The following is a 24,884-nucleotide window of genomic DNA, read 5'->3' as shown; positions in this document are numbered from 1 at the left end:
TGAAGACTGCCGGTAATAGTGTGAGTGCGTTTACACAGTTGTTGATTATACACAGTCTGTTGACAGCCCTCCCCCACTTCTCCCGCACACCACAGCCCCTGTTGGTTTTGGACGGGTTTCCAGTCAGTAGAGAGAAGGTTTGGACAGGCAGGGACGGGAGCACCGGAGGATAAACAAGCAGACCGCTCGCTGTGTGATCGATGGCGAACCGCAAGACATCAGAATTGTTGTTTGGCAGTTTCCTGTTAGCTTGTGTGGAGTGTTGCAGGGTGGCGGGGGGGGGGGGGGGGGAGTAAAGGGAGTCCAGGTGCTCATCCTAATAGAGATATCTGGTCTGTTCAGACCATCTCTGTTTTTACTTACTCATCTCCTCCTCTGATCTCTCTTCTCGGCTCTTCTCCTCTCTTCTCCTATCCTCTCCTCTCTTCTCCTATTTCCCTTCCTCTCCTCTCCTCTCTTCTCCTATTTCATTTCCTCTCCTCTCCTATTTATTTTCCTCTCCTCTCCTCTCATCCCCTCCTCTCCACTCCTCTCCACTCCACTCCTCTCTCATCTCCTCCTTTCCTCTCCTCTCTTCTTTCCTCTCCTCCCCTCCTCTCATATCTTCTTTCCTCTCCTCCTCTCTCATCCCCCCTCTCCACTCCTCTCCTCTCTCCACTCCTCTCATCCCCTCCTCTCCAGTCCTCTCCTCCACTCATCTCCTCTCTATTCTTTCCTCTCCTCCTCTCCTTCCCTCCTCTCCACTCATCTACTCTCTTCTTTCCTTTCCTCCCCCTCTCCACTCCTTTCCTCTATTCTTTCCTCTCCTCCCCTCATCTCCACTCCTCTCCTCTCTTCTTTCCTCTCCTCCCCTCATTTCCTCTCCTCCACTCCTCTCTTATTTCCTCTCCTCCCCTCCTATCATCTCTTCTTTCCTCTCCTCCCTTCCTCTCCACTCCTCTCCTCTCTTCTTTCATATCATCCCCTCCTCTCCCCTTGCCTCTACTCTCTTCTCCTCCCATCCTCTCTCCTTTCCTCTCCTGCCCTCATTTCCTTGCCTCGCTTCTCCTCTCCTCTCCTCTCCTTTCCTTACATCTTCCATCCCCTCATCTCTTATCCTCTGTTCTGCTCTGTTCAGCTCTGTCTGTTCGTTGGACCCTCAGTGACCCTCACTCAGCTGTCTGTCTGGCTGCTATACACATTCACAGCACCCCCCTCCCTCCCTCTCTATGTGGTTCTCTTCTTCCTTCTCATTCTCTCTCTGATGGGAACTCTTTTCTTTATTTCCCCTTGCATAGTCTCTCGTCTCTCAATGTCACTGCCTTTCTCTCTCACCTTATCTCTCTCTCTCGCTCTCCTCTCTTTCTCTCTCTCTCCCTCCCATCTCTCTCTGTTTTTCGCCTTTCTTTCATCCTTCCTGTCTTTCCTCTACTCTGCCCTTTCACCTCCTGCTGTATATTTATGGTGCACGTATAAACACAGACCAACAGAAAACTATAAAGTTTTGCAGCTATATGGCAGTGTGCTGGAGCCAGAGAGAGGGGGGGGGGGGGGGGGGGAGTGGGGCATACAAAACTAGGGAGAGAGAAAGAGGGAGCGAGAGAGAGAGAGGCATACAAAACGAGGGAGAGAGAGGAGTGAGACAGACTGGGATGACAGAGAGAGTGGAGAGAGACAGAAAGACAGGGAGGATGAGAGAAGAGAGACAGACAGACAGACGAGAGACAGACAGACAGACAGACAGACAGACAGACAGACAGACAGACAGACAGACAGACAGACAGACAGACAGACAGACAGACAGACAGACAGACAGACAGACAGACAGACAGACAGACAGACAGACAGACAGACAGGGAGAAAGTTACAAACCTGTTATGGGAACAGAGGAACGGGACCCGTAAAAGCAACACAACAGATTCAAAGGGGAAACGTCAACCGGCGTGTATTTATTTGCACAAAAATAAATAACAAAACAAAACGACAGAACAAACAAACGACTGTGTTGGTGTAGTGTGGGTAGGTGCACGCCTGGAATATGATGTATTGTAATTAATTAATGTGTCTGTAAGCTGGTGACTATGTGAGTGGGTTAACAATGTAAAATGGGTCTTACCATGTTGTGTTATGGTGTGCGCCAAGGTACAGTAGTCAAAAACAACTCCTGGGAATAGTTGGGGGTCCGGGGTCTTAATACGAGGGGGCAGGCGCGAGAGAGAAAAAACAGGGGCAAGCGAGTGGGTCGAAAATACCGGGTAGTCAAGGCTAATGGAAAAAAAAAACGAGCATGGGGTGGTACAGGAATGGCACTAGACAAAAGAGAGAGAGAAAAACGAAGGTTAGTTACCAGCCAGTAAATACAAAACGTGAATCAAAACAAGACGAAGGTTAGACAACCAGCCAGTAATTGCAAATAGGAATTCAACAGGAATAGACTAAATAGTCAATGGTACGGCAAACCTACTGTTCCTGGTAGAACGAACTGGCGTTGTCCTCAGGGCAGGTCAGCGGTTATAATCCCATCGGTAACTGGCAGGGAGACAAGAGCCCTGATTGAAGATTGGCAACAGGTGCCTTGCTGAGAACTCCTAAGGGTGCGTCAGGGTGGTGTGACAGCAACAAGCTAACCTCCCGGGGGGAACTCCCAGGCTCAGGCACCTGCTCTGACGCAGCCCTCACAACAAAACTGAGAGGAGAGACAGACAGACAGACAGACAGACAGACAAACAGACAGACAGACAGACAGACAGACAGACAGACAGACAGACAGACAGACAGACAGACAGACAGACAGACAGACAGACAGACAGACAGACAGACAGACAGGACAGACAGACAGGACAGACAGACAGACAGACAGACAGAGAAAGAGAGAGAGGGGTAGGTGGTGAAATTGGGTTGATAGAACAACACAGAAAAGAAAGCAGACAGATCTCTGGAGACACATGGTTCCAACATGCTGAGATGGCTGTGGTCCTCGATGCCAGCAGAACCTGCCTCCTGCCCAGACCTGCTGGACACAATAGAAACTCAATATATTTCAGATACTGGACAAATAAAACAAAAGGCTAGATTTAGCTTATTGTGCAGTAATATGTCTGTTTCTGAGGCTATTTTAGGATCTGCCTCGCCTGCACAGTGAGTCAAGTGCACCTCATCCGTTTAAAATATTTTAAAGCGTTTCCAAAAGAGGCCCAGATCTCATGAGATAGATGTTCCACTGAAGCCGAACCCTCGTCATCCTTTGTGTCGCCCAAAGGCCGGGTAGACTAGGGATGCACCCATACCACCACTTTATGTTAAGTGTCTCCAAAGACCCTGTAGAGTATGGGATGCACCCATACGGTATACCACCACTTTATGTTAAGTGTCTCCCAAAGACCCTGTAGAGTAGGGATGCACCCATACCACCACTTTATGTTAAGTGTCTCCCAAAGACCCTGTAGAGTAGGGATGCACCCATACGGTATACCACCTCTTTGTGTTAAGTGTCTCCCAAAGACCCTGTAGAGTAGGGATGCACCATACCACCACTTTATGTTAAGGTGTCTCCCAAAGACCCTGTAGAGTAGGGATGCACCCATACGGTATACCACCTCTTTGTGTTAAGTGTCTCCCAAAGACCCTGTAGAGTAGGGATGCACCCATACCACCACTTTATGTTAAGTGTCTCCCAAAGAAATTACTCAATAATCAACTAGGATGCAGTAAAAAACTTAAAACCAGATTCTCAAACATAAACATAAAAACGGACAACACGCTCATCACAGACAAGCTGATGTAGCCAATTACTTAAACATTTTCTTCACAAACATAGCCACAACACTGGTAAACAAACTACCCTCCCACTCAGGGCTTTATGGGGTAGAACACATAGTAGCTTACTACAAAAACCTAGGGGTCCGCAAGGACGACTTCAAGCTGGAAATGGTAACAACAGATGAGGTACTCAATAAACTGAGCGCCCTCCAACCTAACAAGGCCACTGGCCATGACAACATCCCCTCCAAATTCCTCAGAGACTCAGCAGCCGCCATCACACCAATCATCACACACATAATAAACCTCTCCATAAAACAGGGACACGTCCCCAAGGACTTCAAAATTGCGAGGGTGACCCATCTGCACAAAAAGGGCAGCAAATTAGACCCAGGCAACTACCGCCCTGTTTCTATTCTCACCTCCATCTCGAAAGTCATGGAAAAAATAGTCTACGAACAGGTCGAAAAGTACCTAGCGGAAAAAAATCTAATCTACGAATTCCAATCTGGCTTCAGAACATCCCACTCCACTGACACATGCCTTCTCTATTTGAATGACCACATCAAACAAGAGGTGGACGCAGGCAAATACTGCGGCATGGTCATGCTGGACCTACAAAAGGCCTTTGACACGGTCAATCACTCCATTCTGATTGACAAGCTAAAAGCAATTGGTTTTGATAGTCTATCAGTGAGCTGGATGCAATCCTACCTTGAGGGGAGGGAACAGATGGTGGAGGTAAACGGTACTCTATCCCCCCCCCCTCACAGTGAGCTGTGGTGTTCCACAAGGAAGCATACTAGGACCGCTACTGTTCCTAATTTATGCAAATGACATGTCGTCAGCTTGTGACTGCAACTTGTTCCTGTTTGCGGACGACTCAGCCCTGCTGGTCTCTGACAAGAACAAGTTACAGGTTGAAAAAACCCTCAGCTCGGAACTAGGCAGAATCTGCATATGGCTCGCTGATAACAAACTATCATTACACATGGGCAAAACAGAGTCCATTCTCTTCGGTTCAAATAACAAACTCAGCAAGACCGACGGCTTCTCAGTTACAGTGGGTGACAATATTGTCACAAGGAAAGATGAAATTACCTACCTGGGTTCCATCCTAGAGGCTAATCTCTCCTGTGACAAAATGGCATCCAATGTAATAAAAAAAGTCAACCAACGAACTCGATTCTTGTACCGGATCTCCTCTCTGGTAAACAAGAACACCCTGAAGACTCTGGCAGGAGCACTCATTCAGGGGTACTACGACTATGCTTGCACCTCATGGTACCAAAGCACCTCAAAGGCGCTAAAAACAAAATTACAAACATCTCAAAACAAACTGGTCAGACTACTGCTTGACCTTACTCCTAGAACCCACCTCACCCCTGCCCACTTTGACAACCTAGGATGGCTTAGAGTAGACGACAGAGTACAACAACTTGCAATGGGCCTGGTCTACAAGATACACTACACGACCAAGGTACCCATGTACATGTCAAAATACTTCCCAAAGGTCAGTGAATACCACGATCACAACACCAGAGGGAGCTCCACAAATCATGTTAAACCCAGATTCGGCTCAAATAAGGGACTAAACACGTTTCGCAATTATGCCACATCAATGTGGAACGCCCTACCCAAAGCTGTAAAGGAATGTGGATCACTACCCACTTTCAAAACCTCTCTCAAGGGACACCTACGGGAGACTGCAATTCAACACTGGCCCCTGTAAATATCCTAACCCAACCCCCTCCAATGTACAGTCATTTACCTAGTATGGTTTTGTCAATAGTTCAATGTACAATTGTGTTTGTTTGTACAGTGTCTCCTCCCCCCCCCCCTCAATGTACAGTGTTACTTGTTTATACAGTGTGCCCCCCCCCCCCCCCCCCCCAACCACCTCCAATGTAAATTACCCAGTATGGTTGTCAATATCCCAATGTACCCAACCCCCCCCCACCCAACCTCCTCCAATGTACAGTTTCTACGTCAAATGTATATACTCCCTTTTCTTGACTCCTTCTGTATCACAAAAAGTACTGTATTTGCAAATCTGGTAAGTCATAAATGTATAGATGTAGCAGTACTGACTATCTGTATGTCATGTATGTCATATATGTCTATATGAATTGAAAATGGGGGACCCTGATGGAAACAAGACAAACGTCTTTCTCAGGTCTGCATCCCCTTAACAATTGTATGTATTGAGCCGTACTGTATTGTACCCATTCTGCAATCTGTTAAATAAAGTTTTCATTCATTCATTTCAAAGACCCTGTAGAGTAGGGATGCACCCATACGGTATACCACCTCTTTGTGTTAAGTGTCTCCCAAAGACCCTGTAGAGTAGGGATGCACCCATACCATCTATTTGTGTTAAGTGTCTCCCAAAGACCCTGTAGAGTAGGGATGCACAAATACCACCACCACTTTGTGTTAAGTGTCTCCCAAAGACCTTGTAGAGTAGGGATGCACCCATACCACCACTTTGTGTTAAGTGTCTCCTAAAGACCCTGTAGAGTAGGGATGCACCCATACCATCTATTTGTGTTAAGTGTCTCCCAAAGACCCTGTAGAGTAGGGATGCACCCATACCACCACTTTGTGGTAAGTGTCTCCCAAATACCCTGTAGAGTAGGGATGCACCCATACCACCACTTTGTGGTAAGTGTCTCCCAAATACCCTGTAGAGTAGGGATGCACCCATACCACCACTTTGTGTTAACCCCTTAACACATTCAGCGCCGGAGCTATATGGCGAATATAGGTATAGATGGCCACCGCTTTAATCAATGGGAGGACGGGGAGATTTGCGAGTGCTTAAAATATATCTTAAATTATGGCTATGGGTCTAATACACCCGTCGCTTATCAATGAGTTGCTTGCAGTCAATGTACAAAACGAATTGTTTTTTCATCTGTACATTTCCGTTTTATACCGTTTTGAATACGAGTATAGTTTTGGTGATTTCTAGTAATTCCAGAGAAAGACGCGATAATAGCCCTTTAGTGGAATACACAAAACACGTTGTCATTTTTCGGCTGATTTATGAATAATTTTTTTTTTATATATATATATTTTTTTTTATAAACTTTGACCAGTCAGCTGGTTCTTTTAGCGTTTATCGCTTTTTCTGGTCAAGCATGACCGACAGAAACAGGTTGAATGGGGTATAGATCGGGGGAAAGACACTCTGAGAAAATACGGCGAGTCCGGGAGTCGAACTCGTGTACCCCAGATCCGTGACGCGCACGGTTGTCCCCGACGCCGAAATAGCGTCCGAGGTACGCGGTGAGCTACTGGAGCTCCCCTTATGAATCATTTTCAAATAAACGCTAGATTATCGATAGTATATGTGTCCTCATGCACGATACAGAAGCGGGCTAAAAAATCGCTTATCCGTGCATTGGTCGGCGCCAACGGCACGCACACACACAGACACGCTGTGATCGCTGTGAAAGAAACATCTGATTAACCCAAGATTGGTAACATAGAGTCCTTACCTCACATCTGATGTCCTGCAAAAAGATGAATCCAATTCCTGATCGCCATTCCAAATATTGATCGTGTTTATTGATCCAACGTTATATATCAAAAACACATAATCCACGCTGCTCAGTGTCCCCAGTCAATGTGGTATAACGATACTGCATGCCCGAGAAGGAAAACCTGGACTGGACTTTTTTTTGATGCACAGTCCCATCCAATCCAATGATGTGCAATACCATCCGGGAGACGATAGGCGGCGGTATTTGCCCTTTTGCGAGCTCAGACCCATTCCCAACGATAACATCAGGTTGGATGGATGAAAATGAATGGATATCGCTAATAAAATAAATAGCGATTAAAACCCGACTATACTCATGATTGGCACTCAAGCGTCGGCGAGTTAACCCAACTATCATCGGGTCTGGCGTCCAATGTGTTAACAGTCCTGCAAAGTAATCATAATAATGACAAGACAATTAGAAATAATAAATACAGAATACAAAATAGTAAAAATTGTAAACGCCACAAACCACAAAAGACATTAGACATTTCCTCCCCCACTCCCCACTTAGGGTTGCGGGAGGCTAATATAACATTTGTCCAAACGTCATCATAGTCAAACTCAGGGTCTAACTCTGGGATGTCCCCTCGCCAGATTGTATCTAATGTAAATTTTGTATATGTGGATTTGATTAAAAGTGTATTTATTATATTATATATACTTAAATAGATATATAATATAGATTTATTATACTTTATACTTATAGCACATGCATGAGTCTGGTCTCTTTTGAAAGGTAACATTCTGAAATCACTTTGAGTGCTGTAATAGAGAAACAGAGGTTTGAACAGACTGAAATAAAATATTTGCTCCTTACTTTTGTGTTGACCTTTTTGCCAGATGCCTGTTTTTGGGTTCCAGCTGAGAGGTAAGAGCTGGAAAACATAACGGTTCCATAGCCTGAAGTCTTATGTAGCACAGGGGTTATACAAATCCCACGGAAAATGAGGTTTTAACAAAGACTTAAACAATATTTTTGCTAATGAAGTGAAATATTTATTATCATCAACTATCCAGTTCGTTTTTATAGTGTAATAACACTACTTCAAATCATTGGACGTACAGAGAGAGAGGGAGAGAGACGGGCTCATCCCCCCCCCTCACCCCCACCCCCTTTCCTCACTATTGGAACTCTTAGCAGCTAACGTTAGTTAATTAAGTTTTTTTTACAGCGACGTGTGGGCATACAGGTATGGCGAGGATGTAAAGCAAGTTAGACGCATTTATTGGACCTGTTGCTTGCAGAGTTTACATAGAAACAGTGGGACTCGCAGAGGAGTTATCACAGGCTGTAGGACCCAGGGCTGAAGAGCTAGATGTCATAGCTTCTAGGGGGGTTATTAGGCTCAGCCCCTCCCGTCCAGCTGGAGTTGACTTGAAACATGAAAATGATGTCATTGGGGACATTGAATCCTTGTGTTGTGTTAATTACAGCTCCATGAAATTATGTAGATGAAGAAATAGCAATATCTTGTCTTATAGGGACTGCTTATCATTTCATTGAGCTGTAATCAGTGGTGCAGTGGTGATTTCATAGGTGGTTGCACTGTGTTCTAATGACGGCACGTGCTCCCGCGCATGCGCATAAATGTTCCCTCGCGAATAAAGACTATGCCTAATTGCCTCTAGGAATGGAATGTAACACATTTCATTCACCGGTTTTGTGTTGAATGGTCCAACTGTAGTATTTGAACATACCTGACGACCTGAGCTATTGTTATGCAAAGTAGCCAGGTGGGTACTTGGCGCAGAGGGGGGGGGGGGGGCAAAAAAAAAACTCAGAGCATTTTCCTGAGTCTCGCGACTGCCGCGGCTCCGCCACTTCCTCGATGTTGATTAGTCGGTCGAAAAGAGTTACCTTGATGAGCGCGCTCCTCTCCAAAAGTTGAACTAGTTTATGCCCCAAACGCTGCCGCCGAGGCGTGGCGCTGGGAAAAGGAGCGCACCTGTCGCATAGAAATGAATGACAGAAAAGGAGCTGACAACTCATAAAACGTCCCCGGTTGACACAGGCCATAGGCTATAGGTATGAGTATTACAGAACCACACATAGTCCACACCACACAGGTGTCTAAATACACATGCTCAGATGAACCCCTCTGATCCAACACTGTCTAAAATTCACACACAACAGTCCTATTTACACATAAACACACGGATGAACCAATACCGAACAACAAGTCCACGACCAAACAATCAAGCCTAACATTATTATAGTAGGCAAAAAAATTCAACATTATCGCCACCCACCTGTCCTGATGGTCTGCCCAATTCTCAAAATCTGCATGTCACAGAAGTAGTCCCCGCAGCAGGCTGCTTCGCCTTCTTTGTAAAATCTAAATAGGTTAGAAGGCTTTGTTACTTCTTATTCCGTTTAACTTTCGACATTATCCTATTGATTTGTGCCTGCAGACTGCAGTGCAGCGCCGCTACGCTCCGAATGGTAAATGCAAGAATAGCATGCATGTTGCATGCGTATTACGAGTAGGGTATATCTGCAGTGCCGCAACCCCATAGATTTATGCTATTGTCTATTATGGTGATTTAGTGCGCAAATCATTAATCATACATCAAAATAGCCTAATTTTATTATTATACACGATGATGACGATACAGAAAATTACAGAAAAATTAGAAATGCATGGCAAAAATAGCATTTATTGTCAGTATTTTAGAGACCCCCCAAAAATTCACAAATCATGTTTTCAGGGGAGCTCCCCCATGGTTCGCACCCTGCACGCGCGTGCACATCTGTGTATGTGCGTGCGTGTGCTCCTGCTCAAAGAAGTTTGGTACGCCGTGCAACCCTGTGCCTGGCTGGAATTAACACAAGGATTCAATGTCCAGGATCACTGATGGCCATATTCAATCTCATTTACTCTCAATAACTGTCAAACTAAATTAATGTGTGCAGAACTGTCTTTTGGTGTGTGTGAGATTATGTGCAAAATAAATCAGCATTGTTTTTTGGTTAAGTGCCCCTTTAACTTTAAGTCTCTGCCAATACTGAGTACCGATCCGAACTAGCAGTTAGACTTAGTTTTACTGAACAGTATATATTTACACCATCAGTTTGACAGTTGACTGATGTTCTCTGTTGTGTAACAATGACTCAAAAGAATGATGACGCCCATTCCTCTCCACATTGTTTCATTGGACCATCGTGCCTTGGCTGTGTCTTCATCTGGCTGCTCTTTTAGTCAGCAGTCAGCACGTTCTTTAGGAGTGTGATTCTTCTCTTCTTCTCTTCTGACTGTTTTAACTGCGTAGTGATGTTTTTATCCAAAGCACCTTGCAGTATCAGGACTGCGTGCATGTTCATCATGGGTGGGAACTGAACCCCTAACCCTGGCATGTGAGTGCCACACTTAACCTATTGACCTATAGAGCAGTGGTTCTCGACCTTTTCGATTGCATGACCCCTAAGAAAAAACAGAGGAATGCCTTTACGTGACCTCCAACATAGTCGAGACTAAACAGAATAATAATAATAATAATAATAATAATAATAATAATAATAATAATAATAATAATAATAATAATAATAATAATGATGATGATGATGATGATGATGATGATGATGATGATGATGATGATGATGATGATGATAATAATAATAATACATCTATTTTATATAGCGCTTTTCCAGGTGCTCAAAGACGATTTACATGGGTAGAAGAGACAAAACTATGGCAAAACAAAAACAGAAAAAAAAAAATATATATATATATAGTAATATTTAAAAGAATAGTGATCATTCGTTTTCCCCCTTTCAGGCTATTTCGACGACTGATTTGTTTCACTTTTCTTCTCGACCAAAGAAGTGTCATATTCTACAAGTTAGCTACAAGACATTTCAAAATAGCTGGAGAAACACTGTGGCTCCCTCCTCCCTCTCGACACCGGCTGAAGCTACTGTTTGGGGGAGGGACGCTGCATTAACAACACAAGACCAAACGAGAGCACCACGGCATGTTTTATCTCAATTATCTTGTTTTCATGATCGTGGGAAGTCAATATCGTAATTGAAATTGAAACTCGGCCAATCGCCCAGCCCTAATTACATGCACAGTTGAACGGTGTCCTGAATTTTCCTTAGAAAGGAGGATGGCCGTGTGTTTATCCATTACGTGTTTTGGTCATTCCTAGTAAATTTAGGATACAACTAGTCTCACTCGCCCTTCGTCTCAATATACAACCATTACTGCTCCACGTTGCTGCTAAAGAGATCTAGAAGTACCACCCGCTACGCTTCACATGAGCCCGTTCCTTAGGTCCACTGATGTGACATAGGATGGAATAATGACCAGCATGAGAGAAACAGAGCGAACATCTGGATTGATCATCTGTTTGTTTGGTTTTTCTGGAAAAGGACGTCTGGAAAACATTACAACCGATCCCTCTGCGTTAAAGCCTCTTTTGTCTGCTTGACCTTCTGACCTTTTGACTCTGAACTTTCACCCCTGGCCCAGAGGGACCCCACCCCCTGGCTGTCACCGAAAGGATATTCTGCATACTACACCTAGTGTACATGTGACATGTCGTATGCAGTACAAACCCCCGTATGTATGTATGTAACCATCCCATTCCCCCAGCTCATTGCTTTTAACAATAAATAATGTTCTTGGTCAACTTAACTGGTTATTCTGAGCCATCATACTAAATGTCTGCTAAATGGTACACAACACAACAACATGTGGGGCGACAGGGGCTCAGGAAGTAGAGCGGTCGCCTGAGTGATCGGAAGGTTCCCGGTTCGATTTCCGGCTCTTCCCAGCAGTGTTCTCGAAGTGTCCTTGAGCAAGACACTTAACCCCTAACTGCTCCCGATGAGCAGGTTGGCACCTTGCATGGCTGCCTCCGCCGTTGGTGTGTGAATGTGTGAGTGAATGGGTGAATGTGAGGCATGAATTGGATAAAAGCTGCTATATAAATGCAGTCCATTTACAACCCCCTGTCTTGCTGCAGCATGTGGGCTGTGACCGCATCCTGGGCTCAGATGTGCGAGAGGACCGCTGCCGGAACTGCGGAGGCGATGGGAGCAGCTGTGAGGCCATCGAGGGTGTCTTCAACCACTCACTGCCCGAAGGAGGTACTGGACTGGAACTATATCACTGTATTTATATCTATTCTACATATCTGTCTGTGTCTGTCTGTCTGTCTGTCTGTCTGTCTGTCTGTCTGTCTGTCTGTCTGTCTGTCTGTCTGTCTGTCTGTCTGTCTGTCTGTCTGTCTGTCTGTCTGTCTGTCTGTCTGTCTGTCTGTCTGTCTGTCTGTCTGTCTGTCTGTCTGTCCACCTCTCTCTCTCTCTCTCTCTCTCTCTCTCTCTCTCTCTCTCTCTCTCTCTCTGTCAATGTTGAAGGAGGTACTGGACTGGAACTTAAGACTCACTGTATTTATATTTATATGTATTCTATATATATGTCTGTTTGTCAATCCGCCTGTCTCTCTCTGTCTGTCAATGATGAAGGACGTACTGGAACTAGTATATTAAGACTCATGGCCACTCCTATCCTCTACTGTGTATTGTGATGAGCCTGGTGGTGTTCAGACTAATCACGGTTCAAAAACAAACAAATTCAAATGTCCACACAAGTGCAATATCAATCAATAAGAATATTTATTGATTACAGGCAGAATATAGTTCGATGGGCAAATAGAATGGTCGTAATACAGTCCGATGGTCAAAACACAAAAACAGGCTCTCGTACAAAAAAGGGATTGTTCAATACTCAGAGTAGTCGTCCGGTCCAGGGTCAGAACACAAGGGGGTTTCTCAGCCAGTCTATGGTCCAGTACACAATGAACACCTTCTCGCCTTCACCTCTCCTCTCACTACCTCTCACCTCGCAAACCGCCTTACACAACAATTTCTCTCTCAATACACAACTCCAACCTCACCTCCACTCAACTCAACTCTCTCTATCCTAGTGTATTTGTAGTGTGTGTGGGATGTGGGTGAACTAATGATGCACAGGTGTGTTCTATCAGTACTAATCAGCTACCTAATTGTTTCCACTCCTTCCGTGGCAGTAATATCTCCCGTCCTTCACATATCCATGAGAGAGGGGGGGGGGGGGGTGATATCTGCCACAGTATATATTTATATATTGTACATGCAGTATATGTCTCTCTCTCTGTCTGTGTGTTAGTCCTGATGGAGGTGCTGTGTTGGAGCTTTTCTGAGGCTTTCTGTCATTTCTATCCTTTGTCTGTGTGTTAGTCTGGGCGGCACGTGGCATGATTATACGTGGCAAGAAAGCCCGGGGTTCGAATCCCCTGTGTGGAGTTTGCATGTTCTCAACCCGCACTTGTGCGCGTTTCCTCTGGGTAACGGTTTCCTCCGGGTAACACCGAGAGAAGCGCACGCCCCCCCCCAAAAAAGAGCGGGTAGCGTCAGGAAGGGCATCCGGAGTAAAAAACCTGTGCCGAATCAAAGTGGGATGATCCGCCATGGCGACCTGACGGGAGGAGGCCACAGGAGAAGAAGAGGTCTGTGTGTTAACCTCTTAACATGCAACGATTTGCCCACCGGCACGATACGCCACTTTGGCGACCTCCAGCGGCTCGGGTGTGCATATTCTTTAATACAATATATATATAGAATTAAAGCCCTATTTGTTGCCTGTCGAGTCCGTTCAGCGGTTATCGAGTTACATGCCGATATGTGAGGCGTGCGCCAACGTCTTAAGCAGACTTTCTATTTTTTCAAATACCACTCCCGACTCCCAAGGCTCTACCTCCGTCAATCATTTGGCGATCTCGAAAATTATTGGACAGGCTTGTAACCAAGTGGAGTGTGGCTTTCCAATGATACCCCATGGGGATGAGCGAATCAGGGATCTAGGTGAGAAGTCACCTGAAAAGTGTGTTAAGATCCGCCATGGCGACCTGACGGGAGGAGCCCACAGGAGAAGAGGAGGTCTGTGCGTTAAGTCTAGAGAGAGGAGATGGGCTGAAGCCACACAGGCTCTCATTCCTGTCCTCTGTAGCGGACTGCTGTATTTATACCTATATGTTTCTCTCTCTCTGTCTGTTTGTCTATCTCTCTCTCTCTGTGTGTCAGTCTCGATAGAGGGATTGGCTTGTACTGTAGCTATATTAAGGCTCTCTCACTCTCATTCCTATCCTATCTTCTCTCTATATTACATACAGTATGTATTTCTCTCTCTCTCTCTCTATCTCTCTCGCTTCTCACTTTCAGTCTCTCCTATCCTCTGTTCTCCCCCTCCCTGTCGTTCTTACTTTCTTCCCCACAAAGAATTAATAGGTGCTGTGAGCCTGTAGGTTCTTCTCGTGCTCCTCCAACCACAACCGTCGCTTCTGCCCGGAACAGTCTTGTCATTCCGATTCCAGCCAGACATACAGGCCGATTGACTCGAACATCGGTCTTGTGCCCCAAATGTGACCCTGTTGTTAAAACGTGAAAAGATTGTGAGATGACTTCATTTTCACTGGAGAAGGAGGAGCAGGAGTTGTTGTTTTCTAGGACTCCAGCGTCTGGAAGCCTCTCCGGTCTTCTCGGAATTTGATTAGGTTAATATGCGGCGTTTATCGCGGGATGTTATACAACGTAATTGTTTGGCCGTCCCAATACAACGTGCGCATGCATCCAGTGCATTTGGACTCTTGACATTTTGGATCCTGGAAGCGCGTTTTGGCCGGCAGCCCCCGCAGTGAGAGTTAGGAGACCCCAGACTTTCAGAATGTATCTGAGTAATTATCCATTCACATGCGAGCTTCGTTCAGAGGCGCGCGCTGTTCCGGTTATTTATTTGACCAGGCCAGGCGTCTTCTTGTGTCCACGGAGCCATCTTTTATTTCAGCACCTTGCTGTGTGCTGTTGTACTTCTGTCACAACGCCTCTGTATTTCTGCTCAAATGAGTGATTCACAATTGCTGGCGTTTGGCAGCGAGCTGACGCAACCCAGTGGTATACACACAGGAAGCATTTTGAGGCATTGCATATCTGTGATTACCACAATGCGAGTATTTTTGAATATATATTTTAGACGTTTTATGGCTCACAATGTTACCTACTGTTCAATGATTTGTTCATTTGCCATCTCCTTTTCCTGCTGAAGGCAATATTTCCTGTTTACATTTTAAAAACGTAGACATAATGTTTCCCACATGTCACGGTATTCAGACTTATACATTATACGTCTACATTCCTACGTCAACCATTCTTCTGCCACAGTTCTACCCAGGGAGAGTGGTCGGAGCAGACTTGTTCTTTTATTTATTTTTTACAACGCCCTGTTTTGCCCTCATTATAGCCTCCACTCATTCACACTCAGAAGCGCATTCTGTTTGCCACTGAGCAGCACCACCGGAGTAGCTGGGGATTAAGTGCCTTGCTCAAGGGAACTTCAACAGAATTTGGTCATTTACTTTCCCCACCCGGATGTGGGTTTGACACCTGGATTGGAACCCAGGTCTTCTGCGTCTGAAGCCAAACATCTGCAGTAGGCTACCACTAGAACACTAGAGTAGGTACTAGAACCCCCCCCCCCCCCCCATGGCCAAGGGAGATATTAGGCTTACTAGGCTTCAGGTCACAGGAGATATTAGGGTTACTAGGCTTCAGGTCACAGGAGATATTAGGGTTACTAGGCTTCAGGTCACAGGAGATATTAGGTATACTGGGCTTCAGGTCACAGGAGATATTAGGCTTACTAGGCTTCAGGTCACAGGAGATATTAGGCTTACTGGGCTTCAGGTCACAGGAGATATTAGGCTTACTAGGCTTCAGGTCACAGGAGATATTAGGCTTACTAGGCTTTTGCAGTTCTACTCTGTTGGTCACTCCAAACACATCCGAGACATGTCACCATTGCAACAAACCTGGATTCAAACCCACAGGTCTGAGTCCCCCTGCTTGAGAGCCATGGGTGTAGGTTAACAAAGGGTGTAGGCACAGTATTGATGGCCTTCAGCCGCATATACATGACTGTTCCAGTGTCAGCCGGTCTAGGTAACTGTTGTGATGACAAGGGAACAGTTCTATTCCGGAACCCTCCGAGGTCTAGTTGCGTCCTAATGGAGGGTTCTTGGAAGGTCATCAGTCTGTCATTATGGACTGTTAGTGCAGCAGACCAACATCACCTGATACTCTGCTCTCATCTGCTGTCTGCCTAATGGCTTCTCAAGACACAGCGGAATTAGAGGATAAGGTCTGTCTTCCGATGTGTGTGTGTGTGTGTGTGTGTGTGGGTGTTTGTGTGTGTGTGTGTATGTGTGTGTGTGTGTGTGTGTGTGTGTGTGTGTGTGTTTGTGTGTGTGTAGGTGTGTGTGTGTGTGTGTGTGTGTCTGCATGTGTGCGAGTGTATGTGCAGGTGTGTGTGTGTGTGTGTGTGTGTGTGTGTGTGTGTGTGTGCATGTGTGTGTGTGTGTGTGTGCATGTGTGTGTGTGTGTGCATGTGTGATAATTTTTTGTTTTAGAGAGACAGCAACAGAGGGAGAGATCATTGTGCTGCATGCAAGTGGTACGGCACACATACATGCGTCTAAGCCTGAAATGCATCTATCTATACTGGTATGGTTTCATGGTGGGTCTGCTAGCCACCCAGGGGCACGTGGCAGACAGATTTAGGTGAGGTCCAGTCAGTGTGGCTTGCGGTGTGGCTACGGTGGGACCTATTCTGAGCTTCGGCATATTTCCCCCTGACAACATCAGCTCCGGTCCAAAGTCTTCCTATGGCCCCTGCCAGCAGTGCTCACTCACCCCCTTACAGCCGGCCTCAGAGCAGACACACCCTGGCCAGCTGGGGCAGCCTGCCATGCCTCGGACCACAGTGGTTAACAGACCAGCCTCTCAGTTCCAACTTCCAGCACCCGACGCCAGCTCCCCGGCCCCATTTACACACACAGTCACACATACAGAGTATCTACAAATAGTAAGATAGGGAGAAGATAACTAAAGCACGTAGACAGCCTTTATTTCTGGTGCATTTTGACGGTGACCTCGTTTTCATTTTCAGAGTCGACTATGGAAATGGCTCCACAAATGTGGAGCAGTCCTCAGTTGTTACCGTACATCCAGGTGACATCACAAACCTGTGGGTTCTCTCTTTTAACATTTAGCTTCGTGAGAGAGCGGTGTGACGAAGTGGCGTTTTCATAGATACTGACTGAGCTGTCCTGGGGTACAGGGATGAGTTCACAGACACTGACTGAGCTGTCCTGGGGTACAGGGATGAGTTCACAGACACTGAGCTGTCCTGGGGTACAGGGATGAGTTCACAGACACTGAGCTGTCCTGGGGTACAGGGATGAGTTCACAGACACTGAGCTGTCCTGGGGTACAGGGATGAGTTCACAGACACTGACTGAGCTGTCCTGGGGTACAGGGATGAGTTCACAGACACTGACTGAGCTGTCCTGGGGTACAGGGATGAGTTCACAGACACTGACTGAGCTGTCATGGGGTACAGGGATGAGTTCACAGACACTGACTGAGCTGTCCTGGGGTACAGGGATGAGTTCACAGACACTGGCTGAGCTGTCCTGGGGTACAGGGATGAGTTCACAGACACTGACTGAGCTGTCATGGGGTACAGGGATGAGTGATTTCTTAACCCTTAGAAGTCAACGGGGCCTATTGCTCCCGTGGGCGGAGAACAAAAGAATTAGAATCTCTCACAAATGCTCAGGAAGTCCCGTTTTTCAAAAATCTGTAAAAATAGCACAAAGACAATTTCGAGTGCATAATAGTGTAATCTATATGTATCCTTACTTGCTAAACATAATACGACTTGTAAATATGTTTAATTCTTGCTCAATTGTATAGTTCTAAATATCCCTGTATTCCCCTGAAACTACAACGCGTCACGTACATGCACGCGCGCACACACACACAGCGCATAGGTGTTAATCACTGAGTGATCTAATATGCATATTCTTCAGCGCGAGAGGGGGGGGGGGGTTGTGTTTCTCACTGTCTGTCGTTGATAATAATAGTCCTGCAGTTCGCAGTTCATTCATTCACGGTGATGACAGCTCTCTAGTCTAGAGTAGAGAGGTGGCCTGTTACTGTTCCATGATTTTCATTCGGCGCTTCAGCTCACCTCGCAGAGCAGCGGTCCCGCGCTACTGCGGTCCGTTCTTGACGAGTTCGAATCCCATTCAATCTTTTTTTTTAACGTGATTTTTTTTTTTACACGTGTATTCTTTACTGTACTGATACAATAGTGCATATTCAGAGAGAGATATAGGGAGAGGCAGCGTCGAGACGAAACTTGTGTCGAGTCTGCTTCTATGTGCAACAGAAACTCCTGAACGAGTATACCGAGGCGCTTTGTGAAGGAAAGATGACGTCGTCTCTCTCTCTCTCTCTCTCTCTCTCTCTCTCTCTCTCTCTCTCTCTCTCTCACACACACAGGCTAGGCCTCCTGCTGGGTCCATTCACTGGAATAACAAAGGAATGACTGGGCCTTTGCTCAGGTGTGAAATGGTGCTAGTGACAATGATCACATTGAATTCTGGGAGTGTAGTTCTCTCATCAGATAGCTGAATGAACTTGGATCTAGTTCAAAGTCCTATACTGAAAAGGTGTTAGGATTTTACCAGAATGTTTGATAGGACATTGATTGAAAACTATCGTCTCAAATTTGACAATTGATGGCTTATTTTGAAGGTATGAATCTGTAATTTTATATTATGTAACAAAAAAAAGGGGGAAATTCTCAGGAGGAGGAGCTATTTAGGTTAGACTTCTAAGGGTGGCATTCCCCTTTCAACCAGGCAGTCAGGGAGGCTGTCGAGAGGTAAAAGGGTCGCTGGTGTGATCCCCCCCTCGGTCTGGCTGATATCTGGCATCTTTAAATAATCGGCATTGGCCGGTAAATCATCCACACATGGCCAATTAACTGCAGTGGTGGAAGAAGTACATAGTTCCTTTACTTAAGTAAAAGTAGAAATACCCAGATAAATGAGTATTCTGGTAAAAGTGAAAGTCCTCCATTCAAATTCTACTTAATCTCTTAACCTCTTAAGCCCTAGCCTAAAAATACATACCTAAGTAAATGTAAGATTGCTCCACTTCTACAAGGTCCATTTGCATGTTCCTGGTATCTAGGGACATCTATCGATCTCAGGGAATGTATTCCCAGTGTCAGAAATATTGTGTCTGTTACTACTAATAATAATAATAGATCAAATTTATATAGCGCCTTTCATAGAACCCAAGGTCGCTTCACAATCAGGACAAAAAATAGGGCTAGGGAAAAAAAAGGGGATGAGGGAAGGTAAGGGATAATGGATAATGGACCTAATCTAATCTAAACTAACTGATGGGGAAAAGCCTTGGTGAAGTGGTGTGTTTTTAGAGCAGATTTGAAGGCTTGAGTAAATTGTAATTAACCAAAGGAGAATATATATCTTTTTCTTTTCTTTTCTTTGTATCTTTGACGGTGAATAACACCATGCTAACATTGACCAGGCGTGAAAAAAGACGTGACCCACTGAGCTAATTTATCACATTCTTGAGATCATGTGTACAAAAAATCTAAGTAAATGAATAAAGGACAGATTATTTACAGGGTTTTTTGTAGATACAGTACGGAATTTTGCCATCCGGACACATGCAATTTTAAATATGAATATAGAATATCAGACCTATAAATTACATTATTATGGCCAAGTCACACATCTATGGATCCAGCCAAATCTCCTCTTTCCAATGGCAGAGTTAAATCTGGATTTAGTACCACCAGGTGCCCCTGACAGGGCAGCAAAAACGTGAATGAAATCTACTGTAAATACAGTTACTCTTTTGTAATGTAAATTGCTCCGCCATTTTTCATCTGATTGAGATGTGGTTCTTTTCTAGACGTTCACAAAAAGGTAAATAAACTAACTACGTTCTATTTTATGGCAACAGCGTTCAGGTTTGTTCGACCCATGAGATATGATCCCGAATTCCGTCTAATTCATCTGGATATTTATAAACTCATAATTTCACTAATAACACAAAAAATCATTGGTAAACGAATTATTAAAAAAGAAACGCAAAATGAATGAATACATTCTGTATTCATCTATTTATGGCGTGATATCAATCTCGGCTCGGTACCGGTACGAGATTTATTTCATGTCATATATAGATCAATACAGTCCATATTAAGTAATGTTGCATTTCTTTTTCAAATGTAGCCAAGAGTAAAAAACCTAACCCTAAACAGCAAAACAGCAGTCAAAGTGTATATTTTCAGCTCTACGTTTGTTTACCAATGATTTTAAGTGTTATTAACGAAATATGAGCTTATAAAAATCTCTGCGTATTGCACTGGAAAACAGACGATTTAGACGCGAGAAGAAGAAGCATCGTTGTAGTTACTTTCCACCACTGATTAACTGACATGTTGGCGCTCTCCCTTATGTCAGTCCCACAAGTGTCAATTGATTAAAAATATTATTTTCTATCTATTTAATTTAGTTTGATACATTTGCAGATCTACTAAAGAAAAAATACATATTTTTGCATCTCATAATGATAAAGTTGTATTTCATCAGATGCAAAAAATGAAATCATTATACCGGCGTTGGCCACTGAAACACCCAGATCAGTCGAGCACCACTTCCCCGTGCAGGCCGACACTGGAGAGCTTAGTCTGGAGATTTACGGTGGTCACTCAGTCATGTCAGCAGCAGGTTCCTTTTATGTCTCTGAACGTAGACCCAGACTATCCATCCACTCAGTCTGGCTGATTTATACTGGGATGGTTTGCTGGCACTGACTGAGCAGCAGGGGTGGGAGGGGTCAGTAATCACAGCCATAGGGACACATACTGTAGTCTCTAGGGTTGGGTTCCATTAGCTGCTTCCATTTTGGAAACTCTGAGTCTAACGAAACCCCTGAGCTAGTTTATTCCCCTCTCCTTTTTATAAACTTTGTTTATTGTTTATTGAAAAAAAATATATATATATAATATATATAAAAATAATATATATATAATAATGTTTTCCCCAAAATATTTACCTAGGGGAGTGATAATAATAATAATAATAATAACTTAATTTTATATAGCGCCTTTCATTAAACCCAAGGTCACTTTACATAGGGCAATAACAGACAAGAGACAAACATGGTAGACAGACACACAACATTAAGTATTGGAAGCTAGAGGTCAAAGGCCATGTTAAAGAGGTGAGTTTTGAGAAGTTTCTTGAAGCAATCCAGAGTTGGGGCGTTGCGGAGTTCTGCGGGGAGGGTGTTCCAGAGGGTGGGAGCTGCCACACTGAAAGCTCTGTTCCCAAAGGTCTGCATTCTGGTTCGGGGAATGGAGAGCTGATGGTGTCTGAGGATCGCAGGGACCGTGACTGAGTGTGGGGATGGAGAAGGTCAGTGAGGTACTGATGTGCCAGGGCATAGAGGGACTTGTAAGTGATGAGGAGGGTTTTGTAGGTGATGTAGGATTTGATGGGGAGCCAGTGAAGGTGGATGAGGGTGGGGGTCAAGTCAAGTCAAGTCAAGAGTTTTATTTGTCACGGCATACAAGTATACAATGAAATGCGGGTGGTCTTGCCCGCAACGATGTGCATAATACAAGTAATAACATATAATAGAATCCAATAGAACGACATTGTGCAATAAAACAAGTAAACAGAGTAGGGCATATCGGTATATGTACATAAGTTATTTACAGAGCATGGTAGGACATGCTAGGTCCTGTGGTAGTGCAATACACTGTTAGCTACGGATGAGGCACTGGGTATTTATGTACATGCTATATTATACAATCTCAAGTTATACTATACTATTCTTAAAGTGACCTTTCCTTAGTGGCCATAAGTGTGGGCGTGTGCAGCATGAGTGTGTGCTTGCTCATGTTAAAGTGGCTGCTAGTGTGTGAGCGTGTACAGTGTGTGTGTCGTGTGTGTGCTCATGTGTGCTTGTGTGTGGAGAGTTCAGTGTTCAAGGCTCTGATGGCCTGGGGGAAGAAGTTGAGCCGAAGTCTCTCTGTCCTAGTAGCTGGCGTTCGCAGGCGTCTGCCTGACCTCAGCAGCATGAACAGGCTGTTGTTGGGGTGGTGAGGGTCTTTCATTATTCTGCAGGCTCTGGATTTGCACCTCTTGTTGTATAGAACCTGCAGGAGTGGTAGTGCAATACCCGTGGTACGCCCGGCTGAGCGTACCACTCTCTGTAGGGCCAATGTGCTCTGTAGGGGTGATGTGCTGCCAGGGTTTGGTGCGGGTGAGAACCCTGGCAGCTGAGTTTTGAACGTACTGGAACCTGTCCAGGGTTTAGCTTGAAACCCTGGACAGGACCCCATTACAGTAGTCCAAGCGGGAAGTGACGAAGGCATGGATGAGGGTCTCTGCTGTGGAGTCGTAGAGTGATGGTCACAGTCTGGAGTTGTTTCTGAAGTGATAGAAACCCCAACCCTAATACAGTCAGTGGTAGAAGTTATGAGACTGTGCGGCTGGGCAGTGTAGAAGTCTTACACTCGCCTACCACTGCAGAGACCTGGGTTCAATTCCCGGCAGCAGTACCTCCGGCTTGGTCTGTCGTCTGAAAGGAATACAATTGGCAGTGTTCGTGGGTAGGAAGCCGGTGGGGGGTGAGTCCTGGTCATTGCAAACAGCGACTCCTACTTGTCTGTTCAGCAGGGAGAGGATCTGGGGGAGATAGCGGCAACCACGGCGCTTGTTACGCTCTCACAGTGAAACGAGTATCGGAGGAGGCATGTAGTAGTCAGTCTACATCCTGCCCAGACCGACAGTAGGGCAGCACAAGGACCAGGAAAGGGGATTGGCACAACGACAAAGAGGTTCTGAAACAGTTAGGTAAATGTAATGTGTTTTAGGTGCTTGGAAACAACACTTCTCTCTCTGTTAGTTAATTCATTCGTACATGAGTGTGTTCACTTCCTCGGTCATACAGCTGGCCAAGCAATGCCACATTCATTGGGTGGCAGATTGGCAGGCAGGTTATGGTGGCTGCCTGTTAATCAAAAAGGTTGCTGGTTCAATCCTTGGTGCCAACAGTGCCAAGACTATGTGTCTGATGTTATCATGATGTTATCTAGTACAGGCCATAATTTCACTGAACACTTTAGTATTGAGAAACATAGCACTGTTCTACATCCTCTCACCAGGCTCCAATCCAATCCAATGGGGAAGTGTGTTGGCCTTCAGAAAACATGATACATGTCATTTTTCGAAAACTGGAAGCTCACTGCATAATTACAGGTGGCTTCATATGTTCTACTGAGGAAATGGTTGCAAACCGTAAATCGTATCACACATAAGTTTCATAGACTGTATGCTATCCAAGGCTTATAAACTCACTTTTGATATGATTCTGAAATACTGTTGTGCAAGACAAAGGCCAGTTTCTTGCAATAATTATGTCATTGTGGTTGTATCTGTCCTTGTAAAAATAAATTATGTACATACACCCACACACTCGAAAGAGTAAACTACTCTTCATTGTGTTGGGAAGCACCTGGAAGTCCCTGGAGTCCAGACCATGAGTCCAGACCACCGCTGTAATGTGTGTCTGTCTGTCTCTCTCTCTCTCTCTCTCTCTCTCTCTCTCTCTCTCTCTCTCTCTCTCTCTCTCTCTCTCTCTCTCTCTCTCTCTCTCTCTCTCTCTCTCTCTCTCTCTCTCTCTCTCTCTCTCTCTCTCTCTCTCTCTCTCTCTCTCTCTCTGTCCATAAATCAGGCAGTGAGAGTTAGTGTCTCTCTGGTAGGCGGTGAGAGTTAGTGTCTCTGGCAGGCAGTGAGGGTTAGTGTCCCTCTGGCAGGCAGTGGGGATTACTGAGGGGTCGAGGGCCATGGTTTTACAGCTCTCTGGCTCTGCTTTTACCACACAAACTCCTGATTGTTAACAGAGAGACCTCACCCTTCTTCTCTCTCTCTCCCTCTCCCTCTCCCCTCTGTTTATCTCTCTCTAGCTCTATCCAGAAACCTCAGGGTCAGATGTTAGGGGCTAGGCCTCTCCTTTCCTCTGCACTCGCAGAACTGGAAGGAATTATTGTTTTATTTCTCCCTTTTTTTTCTCCTTTTCTCTAATGAGGCTGAAGTTATTTTCAGGGTTGTGGTGGCCTGCTGGCTGCTTGACTAGATAGGAGAATGACTGGCTGACTGGCTGACTGGATAAGTGAATGACTGACTGACCTACTGGCTGACTGGATAGGAGAATGACTGACTGGCTGGCTGACTGGATAGGATAATGACTGACTGGCTGGTTGACTGGATAGGATAATGACTGACTGGCTGGCTGACTGGATAGGATAATGACTGACTGGCTGGTTGACTGGATAGGATAATGACTGACTGGCTGGTTGACTGGATAGGCGAATGACTGACTGACTGGCCCAGCTGACTGGTTGGCTACATGGATACATGGCTGGCTGACTGACTGACTAGCTGGCTACAGTAGGTGAATGGCTGGATGACTAGGTGAATGGCTGGTTGGCTAGATGGATGGTTGGCTGTCTAGATGGATGACTGGCTGGCTGGCTAGATGAATGGCTGGTTGGCTAGATGAATGGCTGGTTGGCTAGGTGGATGACTGGTTAACTAGGTGGATGGCTGGTTGGCTATAGGTAGATGACTGGTTGACTAGATGGATGACTGGTTGGCTAGG

At 45.2% G+C, this 24,884-nt stretch overlaps 1 protein-coding gene across 1 annotated transcript in view; it reads left to right on the top strand.

The window, feature by feature from the left end:
• Window positions 1–24,884, top strand: part of adamts10 (ADAM metallopeptidase with thrombospondin type 1 motif, 10) — a gene marked incomplete at its 5' end in the record, with an annotated part of 176,102 nt that overhangs the window by 106,451 nt on the left and 44,767 nt on the right. The window contains 2 exon segments of the mRNA XM_084311220.1: window positions 1,118–1,125; window positions 12,257–12,380. Coding sequence (XP_084167346.1) covers window positions 1,118–1,125; window positions 12,257–12,380 — 132 coding nt within the window.

Source organism: Notolepis coatsorum (assembly GCF_963971535.1).
Source record: "Notolepis coatsorum genome assembly, chromosome: 3".
Classification (NCBI taxonomy): domain Eukaryota; kingdom Metazoa; phylum Chordata; class Actinopteri; order Aulopiformes; family Paralepididae; genus Notolepis; species Notolepis coatsorum.
Note: the sequence above shows the minus strand (reverse complement) of the source record. Positions and strands in the feature narration are given on the sequence as shown.